Here is an 11,340-nt window from a genome sequence, read left to right as displayed (position 1 = left end):
GTTACGAGTTGGTTGTGAAGGTTACGCATTGGTTGTGAAAGTTATGAGTTTGTTGTGTATGTTACAAGTTGTTTGTGAAAATTACGAGTTGGTTGTGAAGCTAAGGAGTTGGTTGTGAAGGTTACGAGTTGGTTGTGAACCTAAGGAGTTGGTTGTGAAGGTTAGTTAACAACAATCACAATCAACTTATTGTCGAGGTTCGCAACTCACTCACAACATTCACAACCAACTCATAACATTCACAATCAACTCCTTATCGAGGTTCACAACCAACGCATAACCTTCACAACCAACTCGTAATCTTGACAACCAACTCGTAACCTTCACAACCAAATCCTAACATTGACAAATAACTCGTAAACTTAACAACCAACTCTTAACCTTCAAAACCAACACATAACATTCCTTCACAATCAACTCATAAACTTAAAAACAAACTCATTACAGTGAAATAATAACAAGATATAAATTTGCAGGCTCTACTTTAATCTCAAGTCATCGATTTTTAAAAAATTACAACAATATAAAAAATAACAAAAAAATATAGCACTCAGATTCAAGTACAAGTTAAAAAAGGAAAAAAATTACACAGTGAGTCGCCGGAGTTCCCGTCTTTTTCTTTGAAATGACGATGCTAAATCTATCACAACTCATCATCACCGTCTTCAAGATCGTAATTTTCTTCGCCTCATGAGCGAACGCCGGGAAAGTTTCATCACGATGTCAACACCGCTGGAAAAATTTGGAGGGGACTAGAATTTTTTTCCCCCAAAACCCATTTCAAATTATCGCAGTGATATCATGAGAGAGAGAGAGAGAGAGATAGATGATATTATGGTCTTTACATGTTTTAAATTCTTGTGTTTTGTGTTTTGTGGTCTCAGAAAATTGTGGCTTTGCTTTTGGAGGTTTAGGGAGTGTTGAAAACATCTTGGAGGTGGTTGGAATACTTATAAGAAAGTTAGGGGCCACAAACAATTTTTCCAAAAATATATTAAGCATCGTATCCAAACACGGCTGTATAGCCCTTGTTGCTAGTTGGGAGAGGAAATAAAGGAATCGCGTGAAAGAAAGGGACGTAATAATAACTAGACATGAGCCGATGTCAACCTCTTCCGTCCCATCACTAGCTCTGTCCTCATAGCCATAAATAAACTACTACTCTCCCCATGTTTGACGTATGACTTCACTGTAACCATCCAAAGACTCGATACGAAGTCCCCTTGCGAACTTAAACTCTTAATTTGTCTCCAAGTAATTTCCCTTCCCCCGTCCACCTCACCTTCCTTCCCTCCATGACGATAATTCCGGCAAACACTCTTCTCCCCATTTTTTTTTCTTTAAAAAAAAAAAAAAAAACAATGTCCTCCGCCGAAACAAGGTATATATCCCTATTCTTTATTTATTTCTCTCCCACATCTCCATATAAAAGCTTTCAAACCCCTTGGCTTCAGAACTCATCAAGAGTAACAAATTAGCTAGCAATGGCAACCAAGAAGTCTGCGATGGCCGCCCGTGCTCGTGCGGCGCTGCGCTTGGCTCTGCTTTGGGCTCGCAGGGGCGGCTCGTTAAAGCGCAGGCTGATGCTCAAGAGCGTGCTCAGCACTCTCCGCACGAGCCGGAATGGGAACCGGTTTGGGCCCTTCGAGCGGGAGTTCTCGTTCGACGAGGCGCCCTCTTTTTTTAGTTTCAAGATGCGTCGGCCGGCGTCGCTGAGGATTCCTAAGATCCCTTGTGTGGGTGCCCCGGCTGTTGATTTCGATGGCGATGATGGTCGGATGCTTTGTGAGGTTACTGAGACCGGGAAGCGTGAGGTTATAAAGGGAGAGTACGAGGATGAAGATAGTGTGCTTGGCTGCGGCTATTTAGATTTTGAAGGGGAAGAGGAGGAGGGAAAAGAGGAAGGAATCGATTCGAAGGCAGAGGAGTTTATATCGAATTTTTACGAGCAGATGAAGCTGCAGAGGCAAGTCTCGTTGATAAGGTACAATGAGATGCTGCTCAGAGGAATCAGCTAAAAATATCAAGACGGAGATCTCTCTCTCTCTCTCTCTCTCTCTCTTCCTTCTTCTCCTTCTCCGTTTTTTTTTCTTTTGTTGGGTGGGGTAGTACGTTTCCGTTTGAAGTCGTTGACATCTCACGAGATGGTGTAAATATGGGGGAGCTCTATCGTCTCGTCGGGGATCTTTAATCTGATGGAAAATTTTGAATTTCTTTCGAGTATGAGCTAGTTTTGAGGCAACATCTGATGTTGGACAGAGTGACGTTTTATATGATGATTGGTGAGGTATTTGATTTTGGAGTATCCTTCCGTGACAAATTAATCTGGGAGAGTCTTAGGTGCTCCATGAGCGCCAGACCAATAGGAGTAGGTCTCCTAGCATTAAAAAAAAATTATTTAATTTTATATCCTTCACATTTGCATGTGATTTGTGTCATATTGCCTTTTCAAGCTAATTAGTTTTTTTTTTTCATGTCTATTCTTCAGAACAAATCATAATTGTCTGTCTGTTTGAATGTGCGGCTGCATATGCAAATATGTAGGGCTGATTAGCACTTAAATACCTTGAAGTTGTTGAGGTTGTCACTCATGTATCCTTCGTTTTATTTTGTAGCATATATATTCTCTATGTTTAAAAAAAAAGCATGTTATTACCTTGCTCTTCGGCACATATTACAACATTTGCCAAAGATTCTTATGTGACTATATGTGATATAGAACACTGAATGTTTTTAAAGTAGGTTATTTTGCCATAGGATCCTTTACATTCTAGATAGTAGAGGATGCCTATAACTTACCAATAGCCTTCTCTCATTTTATGGACCCCATGTATTATATTAATTAAATAAATTATATAAAAATCCTCTTAATTACCAATCTTATTTAGCTACCTATACAACAATTTAGGGTATAAAGGATATCTTCTCGGATATTTCGGTCTTTTATATGTGATTTCCATGGGACAGGTCAGAAGTAAAGGCATTACTTTTGAGGGTTTTTTGACAAAACTTATTAAGGGTAAAGTGAAAAATTCAAACTTTTTGAGGATTAAGTGGAAATGACCAAAGTTCCTGGGAGGTTTTATCATACTTTACCTAATCACAATTGGGTGAAACGCAATGAAAAGCTCATATCAAATTGAACTTAATTGATAACCCTTTAATTCCGTTAGACTAGGCCGATATTAAAGATTGCTACTAAATCTTAAGATGTTGTAAGGGGGCGTTAGTCAATTGGGACATTTTCATGCAAAATGGGATAATTGTTAAAGTGGAATAATATTTCGCTAGTGGGATATTTTAGTGGGATAACTAGGAACAATTTTGTGAAGCAAGATATTTTGATAAAATAACGTGGGATAAATTTTTATAATCATGAAGTATATATTTATGCATTTTGAAGATATAAATACTATTTATGTATTTTAAACTTACTATTATTAATTGATAATTGCTTACAAGAATGTTCGTTACTATTAAATAACTTTTGGTTAGACTATAAGATATTGACAATTATTATTATGATAATGGTTTAATGATGGTGATAACCATAATAGGAAATAAGTAAAGAAAAAAATAAAAAATAACAAAATAAATACGAGTTCTAGTTTTTTACCACATAGTTCCAAGCTAAAACTTGGAATAATTTGAGAGACTAGAACTCTCATTTTTGTATAGAAAAATAAAAAAAGTGGGATAATTTTGTACAATTATCCTAATTCTAGTTTTGTTAAAGTTCTGCTTGACTAACACTGTAAAATTTTATTCTAGTTTTAGTTCTATGTGACTAACACCTTAAAATTTTGTTCTAGGTTTAGTTCTATGTGACTAACACCTTAAAATTTTATCCCACAGATTATCTTAGTTCTAATTTTAAGTTCTAGGTGACTAACCCAAGAGAATTTTGTGCTATAGCCTGGATACAAATGTCTCCTCCAGTTCATAACATGGAACAGATATATATCTGTGTCAAATCTTTGGATTTGGATCATCTCCACTATTAGAAACTAAACCTTTCCACCACTAAAAAAATAGACGATATTACAACAGTTTCATGGGGATATAGTGATATGTTTATGGTGAATTCAATACAAGAGAAAAGAATTCTCTTCCTTTCAATAGAACAAGAGTTTATTTTGGATTATTGATACTACAGTGTATTGAGCTGAGTGCTCTCATTCAAGATTTGTGCAACTCTTGTTCTGGTTAGTCACTAACCCAAGCATTAATTAGTTTTTTTTTTAATGCTGACTCATCCAAATGAACATTCATATAATTCCCTTTTAGCAAAACTACCTTTTTGTAATCGACATAACAATGCTATATATAAACTCATCAACCTCATTTTATATATGTTTACAAAAACATGACCTAGTTACTCCTAAAGAGGAACCCATACAACTCAGAATCCGATCAAAATCTCTCAAGTTGCCCTGTGGTAAATCTCAATATTCACAACAATGCCGCAGTACAAAACAAACGAACAAAAGAGTCAAAACTCCCTCCCATGCATACTTCAATCATCAATTTATTCCCCTATAAAGCATGTCACTATACTCCAACAATGAAACCTGCCTCTCAAACTTCATCTCTCTGTAAAATCTCGCTATAAACTCCTCTGCCTTCGAATCAATCCCCTCCTCCTCCAATTCCTCGGCCTCTTCGGATTCCTCAGCACTCAAATACTCTCCTTCTTCTGCTTCCTTCTCAATAAAATCCCTTTTCTTGTAGTAAACCCAACCACCATCATTCTCCAACTCATCGACTGCTGGAGTAATGCAGGGGATCTTGGACAGCCGCTTTGATGCGGGCTTGTGTATTTTGAAGGTGAAGAGTGGAGTCTCGTCGAACGAGAACTCTCGCTCGCAGTAGCCAATGCGTTCTGCACGTGCATTGTGTGCACGGATGCCCTTGAAGACAGTGCGCAGGTCGAGCATCACCCCGCGTCTGAATGCTCCGCCCTTTCGAGCCCAGAGAAGCGCTATGCGCAGCAGGCGCCACGCTCGACCAGCCACTGGAGATTTCTTGTTCGCCATTTTAATGTGATTCAACCGAAAATAACCGAGAAATTAAGCTAAAAAGCGTATATATATGGTTGAAGTCAGAGAGAGGAGAGGGTGGTGTTTATATAGGCAGGATTTCGGTACGCGGTTACTTTAATTGAGTAGTTTGATGAGCTGGTTATTGGCGTAAGAAATTGAGTGGGTTTGTTGATGCGCCTGATGAACTAGAGGAATTTTGGGGTCCTTTCGCTGTCCCACACGGTTTATAGCTATTCTAAGGGCTGTTTGATTTGCGGTGAAAAGAAAACACAACAAATGTTGCAGCAGAAAATGTTGCATATAATGTTTGCAGTAGGAAAGCAACTTTAAATTTATTATTTGAATATCTACAATTATATTATAGAAAATGAATTTTCAACACAAATTTTGTGCTTGGTTGAGAAGCAATTAGTGCAAAAGCTACATAATTTTGTCAAATAAAGAAATCTGGGTGTAGATTATTTTCTGTTCGCATTTAAAAAGACTTATTTTGATGGGATGCAATTATTTTAATATTTTTAATATATTTTTTAAGCTTGCAATTTTTCCTCCCACCAAATGGGCGTAGCATTTGTTGTAAGTTTTTTCTATAAAATGCAAGTCCATTTACTTTTCCTAATTATAAAGTTACAAACCAAACAATCTATCTACACCAAATAATTCCAACGCAAATCAGTGTTTGATTGAAAAGCAATGAGTGCAAAAGCTACATAAATTTGCCATACAAGGCAATCTAGGTGTAGATGATTTTCTGTTCGGATTTAAAAAGATTTATTTTGATGAGGTGGACTTATTTTAAGTTTTATTTTTTAATTTTCTAAAACTTGCAGTTTTTTCTCCTATCAAATAGATCGTAGCATTTGTTGCAAGTTTTTTCCTATAAAATGCAAGTGCATTTACTTTTGCTTATTATAAAATTACAAATCAAATAATGTACTTATAAATTTGGTTGCTCTATTTATGTTTGCAACACTCCAAAGCGTTAACTTTTAATTTTGTAGTGAAATGGTTAGACGAAGTCCCCACATTTTATTTAAAAGGTCTTCAAGATTAAATCATTTATATTTTGTATGAAATGATTAATGGCTAAGTATCTAGGTGAAATACCGAAGAAAGCTCGGATCAACAACAAGTCTTTTTTTTTTTTTTTTGATATCCAAGAAGTCATTATTTTAATTAAGTATAAGGAAGTTTCGGTACTTGACTTGACTTCATGGACCAACCGTAGGACAAATAGGGAGTCCATTTATTAATTAACTAAATGAGTTATTGATCTATAAAGAATAACAATAAATAGTGTTTGGTAATTGACTTGACTTCATGGACCGACTGTAGGACAATGAGGAGTCCATTTATTAATTAGTTCTTGATTTAGAATAAATTACAATTATTAATTAGTAAGAAGAAATTTCTACATGAATTCATGAAGACAGAAAAATTTTAAAGATACTCCTCAAGAGATTCATGTTAAGCGAACCCATCAAGAAAAAGCTGTATAATTGTTCGAGAGGTTGAATATCTTGTAGAGATGAAATAAAAGAGAAATTCTAGCGTTTTTTGTTATTGGTTTTTTTGGAAGATCAAGAGTAAGGTTCTTGCGGGGTTCCTGTGGAACAAAAGAATGATGAGCATCTTGTGATCTCTGGTTATAGAGTTGATTTTTTCCCTCTTCTGTGGATGTTGGCGGGGCTGTTTGGTTGGTTTCCTAAAAATCAAGAAAAGGAAAAGAGTATATGGAAATCAATAAAATATTATTTTCATCCATTTCCATTCCTAAAACTCACTACAACATCCAATAAAATATTATTTTTATCCCACAGCTCACTAGTAGAAAAACGACCAACCTAGACGGAAATTTCCGTCTAGGTTGGTCTACAATCCGTCTAGGTTGGATCATCTAGACGGAAATCCGTCTAGGTAGATTGGTTTATTCTGTTACCGTCTAGTTTGGATCAAACTAGACGGATTTCCGTCTAGATTGATCAATCTAGACGGAAACCAACCTAGACGGAAGTTATATTTCCGTCTAGATTGTTAACCTAGACGGAAATCCGTCTACGTTAACAACCTAGACGGGAAACCGTCTAGGTTGTCAACCTAGACGGAAATCCGTCTAGGTTGTCAACCTAGACGGAAAGCCGTCTAGGTTGACCCTAGACGGAATTCCGTCTATAAGGAACCAACCTAGACGGAAGTCCGTCTAGGTTGATTATTACAACCTAGACGGAATTTCCGTCTAGTTTGGTTCATACTAGACGGAATTCCTTCTAGATTGCTCTTTTTCCAGCAAAAAAAAAAATATTACAATTTGTATTTCCCTGTACAATTACACCAATACATGAATACATACAATAAATACTGTATATATGAATACATCCAACCATCCAAATATAATCAAGATTTTAGACAATTCCATTCAAACCCAAAAATATACAAATCCAACATAATGCACAGATCCAGCCATAATATAATCAATTCCAGCATAATAAACAAATCCAACACGCATATAAGTATTGTTATAACATCCAACACGCATATAAGTATTGTTATAACATCCAACACGCATATAAGTATTGTTATAACATCCAACACGCATATAAGTATTGTTATAACATCCAACACGCATATAAGTATTGTTATAACATCCAACACGCATATAAGTATTGTTATAACAGATAAAGCTGTTCATTGCATTAAAAATCCACAAAAAACCTCATAAACCTCATCGGTCGTCGTCGTCGGCAGTATCTCTATCCTGGTTACGAGAACGTGTGCTGCTCCCTCCAATATCTCCACTCTGAATGGTCAATTGAATAATCATTAAGGAGTGTTTAATACATATTAAATATAAATGAATTTATTATTTTAAGGAAAAAAAAGGTACCTGAGTGTTGCTCTGACCAGCACCGGAATTATCGCCAAGCGAGCTTATAATCCGTATAACACCACCATACGCGCTATGAGGAATCGCACCGCTTAAATATTGCATGACATACCCCAGGAGATCATCCATCGAGTTCGCCGTCAGCGCAACTCTTGTCATCTCATTAGTCACCTGGATATGTAGCTCCGAGTCAATCTTGTCAAGCAAATATGCAGAGATACGTGCGACAAATGGCATAGCCTGGAACCGAGGCGGGGCTGCTCTCATGGATGTAAATGCTGTGGAGGATGCTGTGGATGACCTCATGCTTACGCCGGGTGAAGCTCCAACACCATGCAGAGGATATCTCCCTCTCCTATGTTTAGGGAGAAATAAATATTAAATTTACCTCTCGAATTCAATAATGATAAAAAAATATAAATAGGAATGTAGTATTCAAATTGATTCAAATTTTCTACATCCATACCTATTATGACCCATCAAATGCTGTGTGAGAGTAATGTTGTCCTCTGCAGAAAGCATGTGAGGGTCCGGCTCAGATTGTTCCTCCTGCTGCGACATATACACAGTTGCAGCCTCCTTGGATGCAGCCTCAAATCCCTCCTAAAGCACAAATATATAATTAATTCATGGTAAAGACAATGTTATTTGTGTTCTCATTTCCTCATAATATTAACAACAAAATAGAATTAATAATACTACACAAGATATGTATAACTCTCACCACCAACTCGAGATTTGCCTTGATCTTATCTCGATTCTTCTCATCACCCCTATATCTATCACGGAAAATGCCATACGCCGCTTTCGCCCTCAAGTGTATTGGCATTAATGATTTTCCCTGTCATATTATATATTATCACACTCATAATCATACTAATCATTAAATTCATCAAAACTTTAGACGGAAATCTACCGTATCCTGACAATAAACATCCTCCAGATTGGCATAGGAGTGTGAGCCCAAGTGGTGGTCATGCAGCTTCTTTCTTCTATTTTCTGACCCCTTCGTGGATTTATTCTTTTTTAAAAGAAAAAAATTAGCAAATATGCAATAAATTAATATCTTAAAAGTATAAAGTAATTTTCATGAAACTAACCTTGGAGGCATCGCTGTCCCAATACATGAGGAGAGCTGTGAAATGAACCTCGTCAACTCGGGCGTCGAGGTTTAAAAACCTCTGCCAGTCCTCCTCATACCTGTCATAGGTTTCATGTTTGATCTCATGCCTCCATTGTTTGAGAACTACTTCAACCTTAACATTGAACACATAATTCCAAGCCCCCTCAAAGTCCTCAAGGCAGAAGCAGTCCTGTAGATTTACATACACATTTAGGAAAGATAATTTAATATCAAATACTAATTATTAATAAATAAAAAGTAATAGCAATATGTAGTTACCATAAGCGCTGTCCATATCGCCTCGTATGCGCTCCATGGTAGTTCTCGAAATTGAAAATAAGGGTTGATAATGGTCGCTCTACGCACTAGAACCCCAATATATGCATTCAAGCGGGTCGACCATGGACCAACGGGCAAATTAGAACTATTCCACCGAATTATTGCCCTCATTCCTCTTGGCGGTTGTTTGGAATCAGGCTTACCTCCGCCACGTCTGTTCTCGATACGATCCTTCTTAGCACCTACAATAATAACATGATAATATATCATATAATATACAAATGTGAAAATTAAAAGTATTTATACAATTTACCATTCGCTATCTCTCTTTCCTTTGCTGCGAGTGCAACCTTCTTTCGTGTCTCAATCATTTCACGCATTTCTTCTAATTTTCTCGCAGCACGTGTATGGTACTTCCTTGCGTCAGCCATAGACTTATGAGAGGCTGGAGGTAAAGGTAAACTAAGATAGTCCTGTGTCTTTGGCCGCAAGTCCGTGTGGAATGTATAAGATGGATATGTCGGTGTCCAAGTATCCCCTACATAAGAAAGGAGAATCATTAATATAGTTTTTAATTAACCATTATAATTGAGCATTATAATATTGAATACCTGCATCAGGGGATGGTTCTGGTACTGCATCAGAGGGGCCAGGTGATGAATAACCCGCATCTGCAACAAATTAATCACTATTAGCTAGATAATTAATAATTGATAAAATATATTAAAGTATTAATTAATTTTTATACCTGCATCCGGAGATGGTAGTGTATCATCAGCACCACTACCAGGGGTGATACTACGTGATCGATCACCCTCGAGGTCAAAGAGTCTCCTCATCCTCCTCATCTGCAATTTCAATTATTAACATAGTTAAGAAAAAAAATATACATGCTCATGAGATAAGTTATTATGAAATGCATTGTTCTTATTATGATTAGCTAAAAAACTTTAATGCAGTGTAACATATATATTACATACCTACATCCAACGCCACATTCTGTGCGTAAGAGAATTCTTGCCAAACATCATCAGATGAACCAATTGGTTCACTATAATTATATTCACTTTCTTCAATATTTTTTTCATTGTTATTAGGTAGAACAACAGATCTTGGCTCCTTGTACAAAACCACCCAATCAGATATGACATTCGGATCTCTCACGAAGAAGCACTGATCAGCTTGTTCTGCAAAAATGAATTTCTCATCCGTATATACTTCTCGATGGAGATTGACAAGTGTAAATCCATAATGATCCTTTTGCTTTTTTGCAGGACACCACCGAACCTTGAACATCGTGTAAGTACATTGTTTTGGTTTACCAAACCCGTAAATTACTTCAACAATATCTTCTAATTGGCCATAATATAGTATGTCAGCTAGAATTGGGTTCTGATCTCTTGTACTTGAAAAACATTCTTGAGCAAACAAGCCCATGACCCCACTGTTCTGAGTTACCCTCCTATCATCAGTCTCTAGCGTTCGAAATTTATATCCATTGATCAAATGCTCATTATAACGTCTCACTTCATAATAAGGGCGTTGTGCATGTATAATAAAACCTAGACGGAATTTCCGTCTAGGTTGATCTGTCCGTCTAGATTAACAAACTAGACGGAACATTCCGTCTAGTTTGTGTCAACCTAGACGGAACAAACTAGACGGAATTCATTCCGTCTAGTTTGAATCAAACTAGACGGAAAAATGACGGAAATTCCGTCTAGGTTGACCTATCAACCTAGTGAAGAGGGGTTTAATTTGCCCTAGCAACCTAGACGGAATTTCCGTCTAGGTTGATCTGTCCGTCTAGATTAACAAACTAGACGGAACATTCCGTCTAGTTTGTGTCAACCTAGACGGAACAAACTAGACGGAATTCATTCCGTCTAGTTTGAATCAAACTAGACGGAAAAATATTCCGTCTAGGTTGTTCCGTCTAGGTTGCTAGTTTTTCTACTAGTGGCTCATTTCATATCATCTCCTAAAAATAAACCAAACACAAGAAATGAGTC

General features: G+C 36.9%; 3 protein-coding genes across 3 annotated transcripts; 1 reads left to right on the top strand and 2 right to left on the bottom strand.

The window, feature by feature from the left end:
• LOC109849987 lies at window positions 1,221-2,587 on the top strand. The gene has a single exon (XM_020419883.1). The coding sequence runs from the start codon at window positions 1,485-1,487 to the stop codon at window positions 2,016-2,018; it is 534 nt and encodes a 177-aa protein (XP_020275472.1). The 5' UTR covers window positions 1,221-1,484; the 3' UTR covers window positions 2,019-2,587.
• Window positions 4,524-5,036, bottom strand: LOC109847045. Its single transcript, XM_020416291.1, has one exon. It carries the CDS (start codon window positions 5,034-5,036, stop codon window positions 4,524-4,526), a length of 513 nt encoding a protein of 170 aa, XP_020271880.1.
• LOC109847044 lies at window positions 7,529-10,765 on the bottom strand. The gene is made up of 11 exons (XM_020416290.1): window positions 10,667-10,765; window positions 10,077-10,176; window positions 9,940-9,999; window positions 9,642-9,866; window positions 9,329-9,570; window positions 9,027-9,239; window positions 8,843-8,947; window positions 8,651-8,767; window positions 8,393-8,529; window positions 7,927-8,281; window positions 7,529-7,839 (listed from the first exon to the last, which is right to left on the bottom strand). The coding sequence occupies exons 1-11, from the start codon at window positions 10,763-10,765 to the stop codon at window positions 7,765-7,767; spliced, it is 1,728 nt and encodes a 575-aa protein (XP_020271879.1). The 3' UTR covers window positions 7,529-7,764.

The sequence above is a fragment of the Asparagus officinalis genome, chromosome 7 (assembly GCF_001876935.1).
Source record: "Asparagus officinalis chromosome 7, Aspof.V1, whole genome shotgun sequence".
Taxonomy (NCBI): Eukaryota; Viridiplantae; Streptophyta; class Magnoliopsida; order Asparagales; family Asparagaceae; genus Asparagus; species Asparagus officinalis.
Note: the sequence above shows the minus strand (reverse complement) of the source record. Positions and strands in the feature narration are given on the sequence as shown.

Excerpts from the sequence above, each read along its gene's own strand:
- LOC109849987 (XM_020419883.1), top strand. The coding sequence starts at position 1,485 with ATGGCAACCAAGAAGTCTGCGATGGCCGCCCGTGCTCGTGCGGCGCTG.
- LOC109847045 (XM_020416291.1), bottom strand. The coding sequence starts at position 5,036 with ATGGCGAACAAGAAATCTCCAGTGGCTGGTCGAGCGTGGCGCCTGCTG.
- LOC109847044 (XM_020416290.1), bottom strand. The coding sequence starts at position 10,765 with ATGGGCTTGTTTGCTCAAGAATGTTTTTCAAGTACAAGAGATCAGAAC. Across the intron at positions 9,571-9,641 it reads GGAAAGAGAGATAGCGAATG|GTGCTAAGAAGGATCGTATC; the intron begins GTAAATTGTATA and ends TTATTATTGTAG. Across the intron at positions 8,530-8,650 it reads AGGCAAATCTCGAGTTGGTG|GAGGGATTTGAGGCTGCATC; the intron begins GTGAGAGTTATA and ends TTTGTGCTTTAG.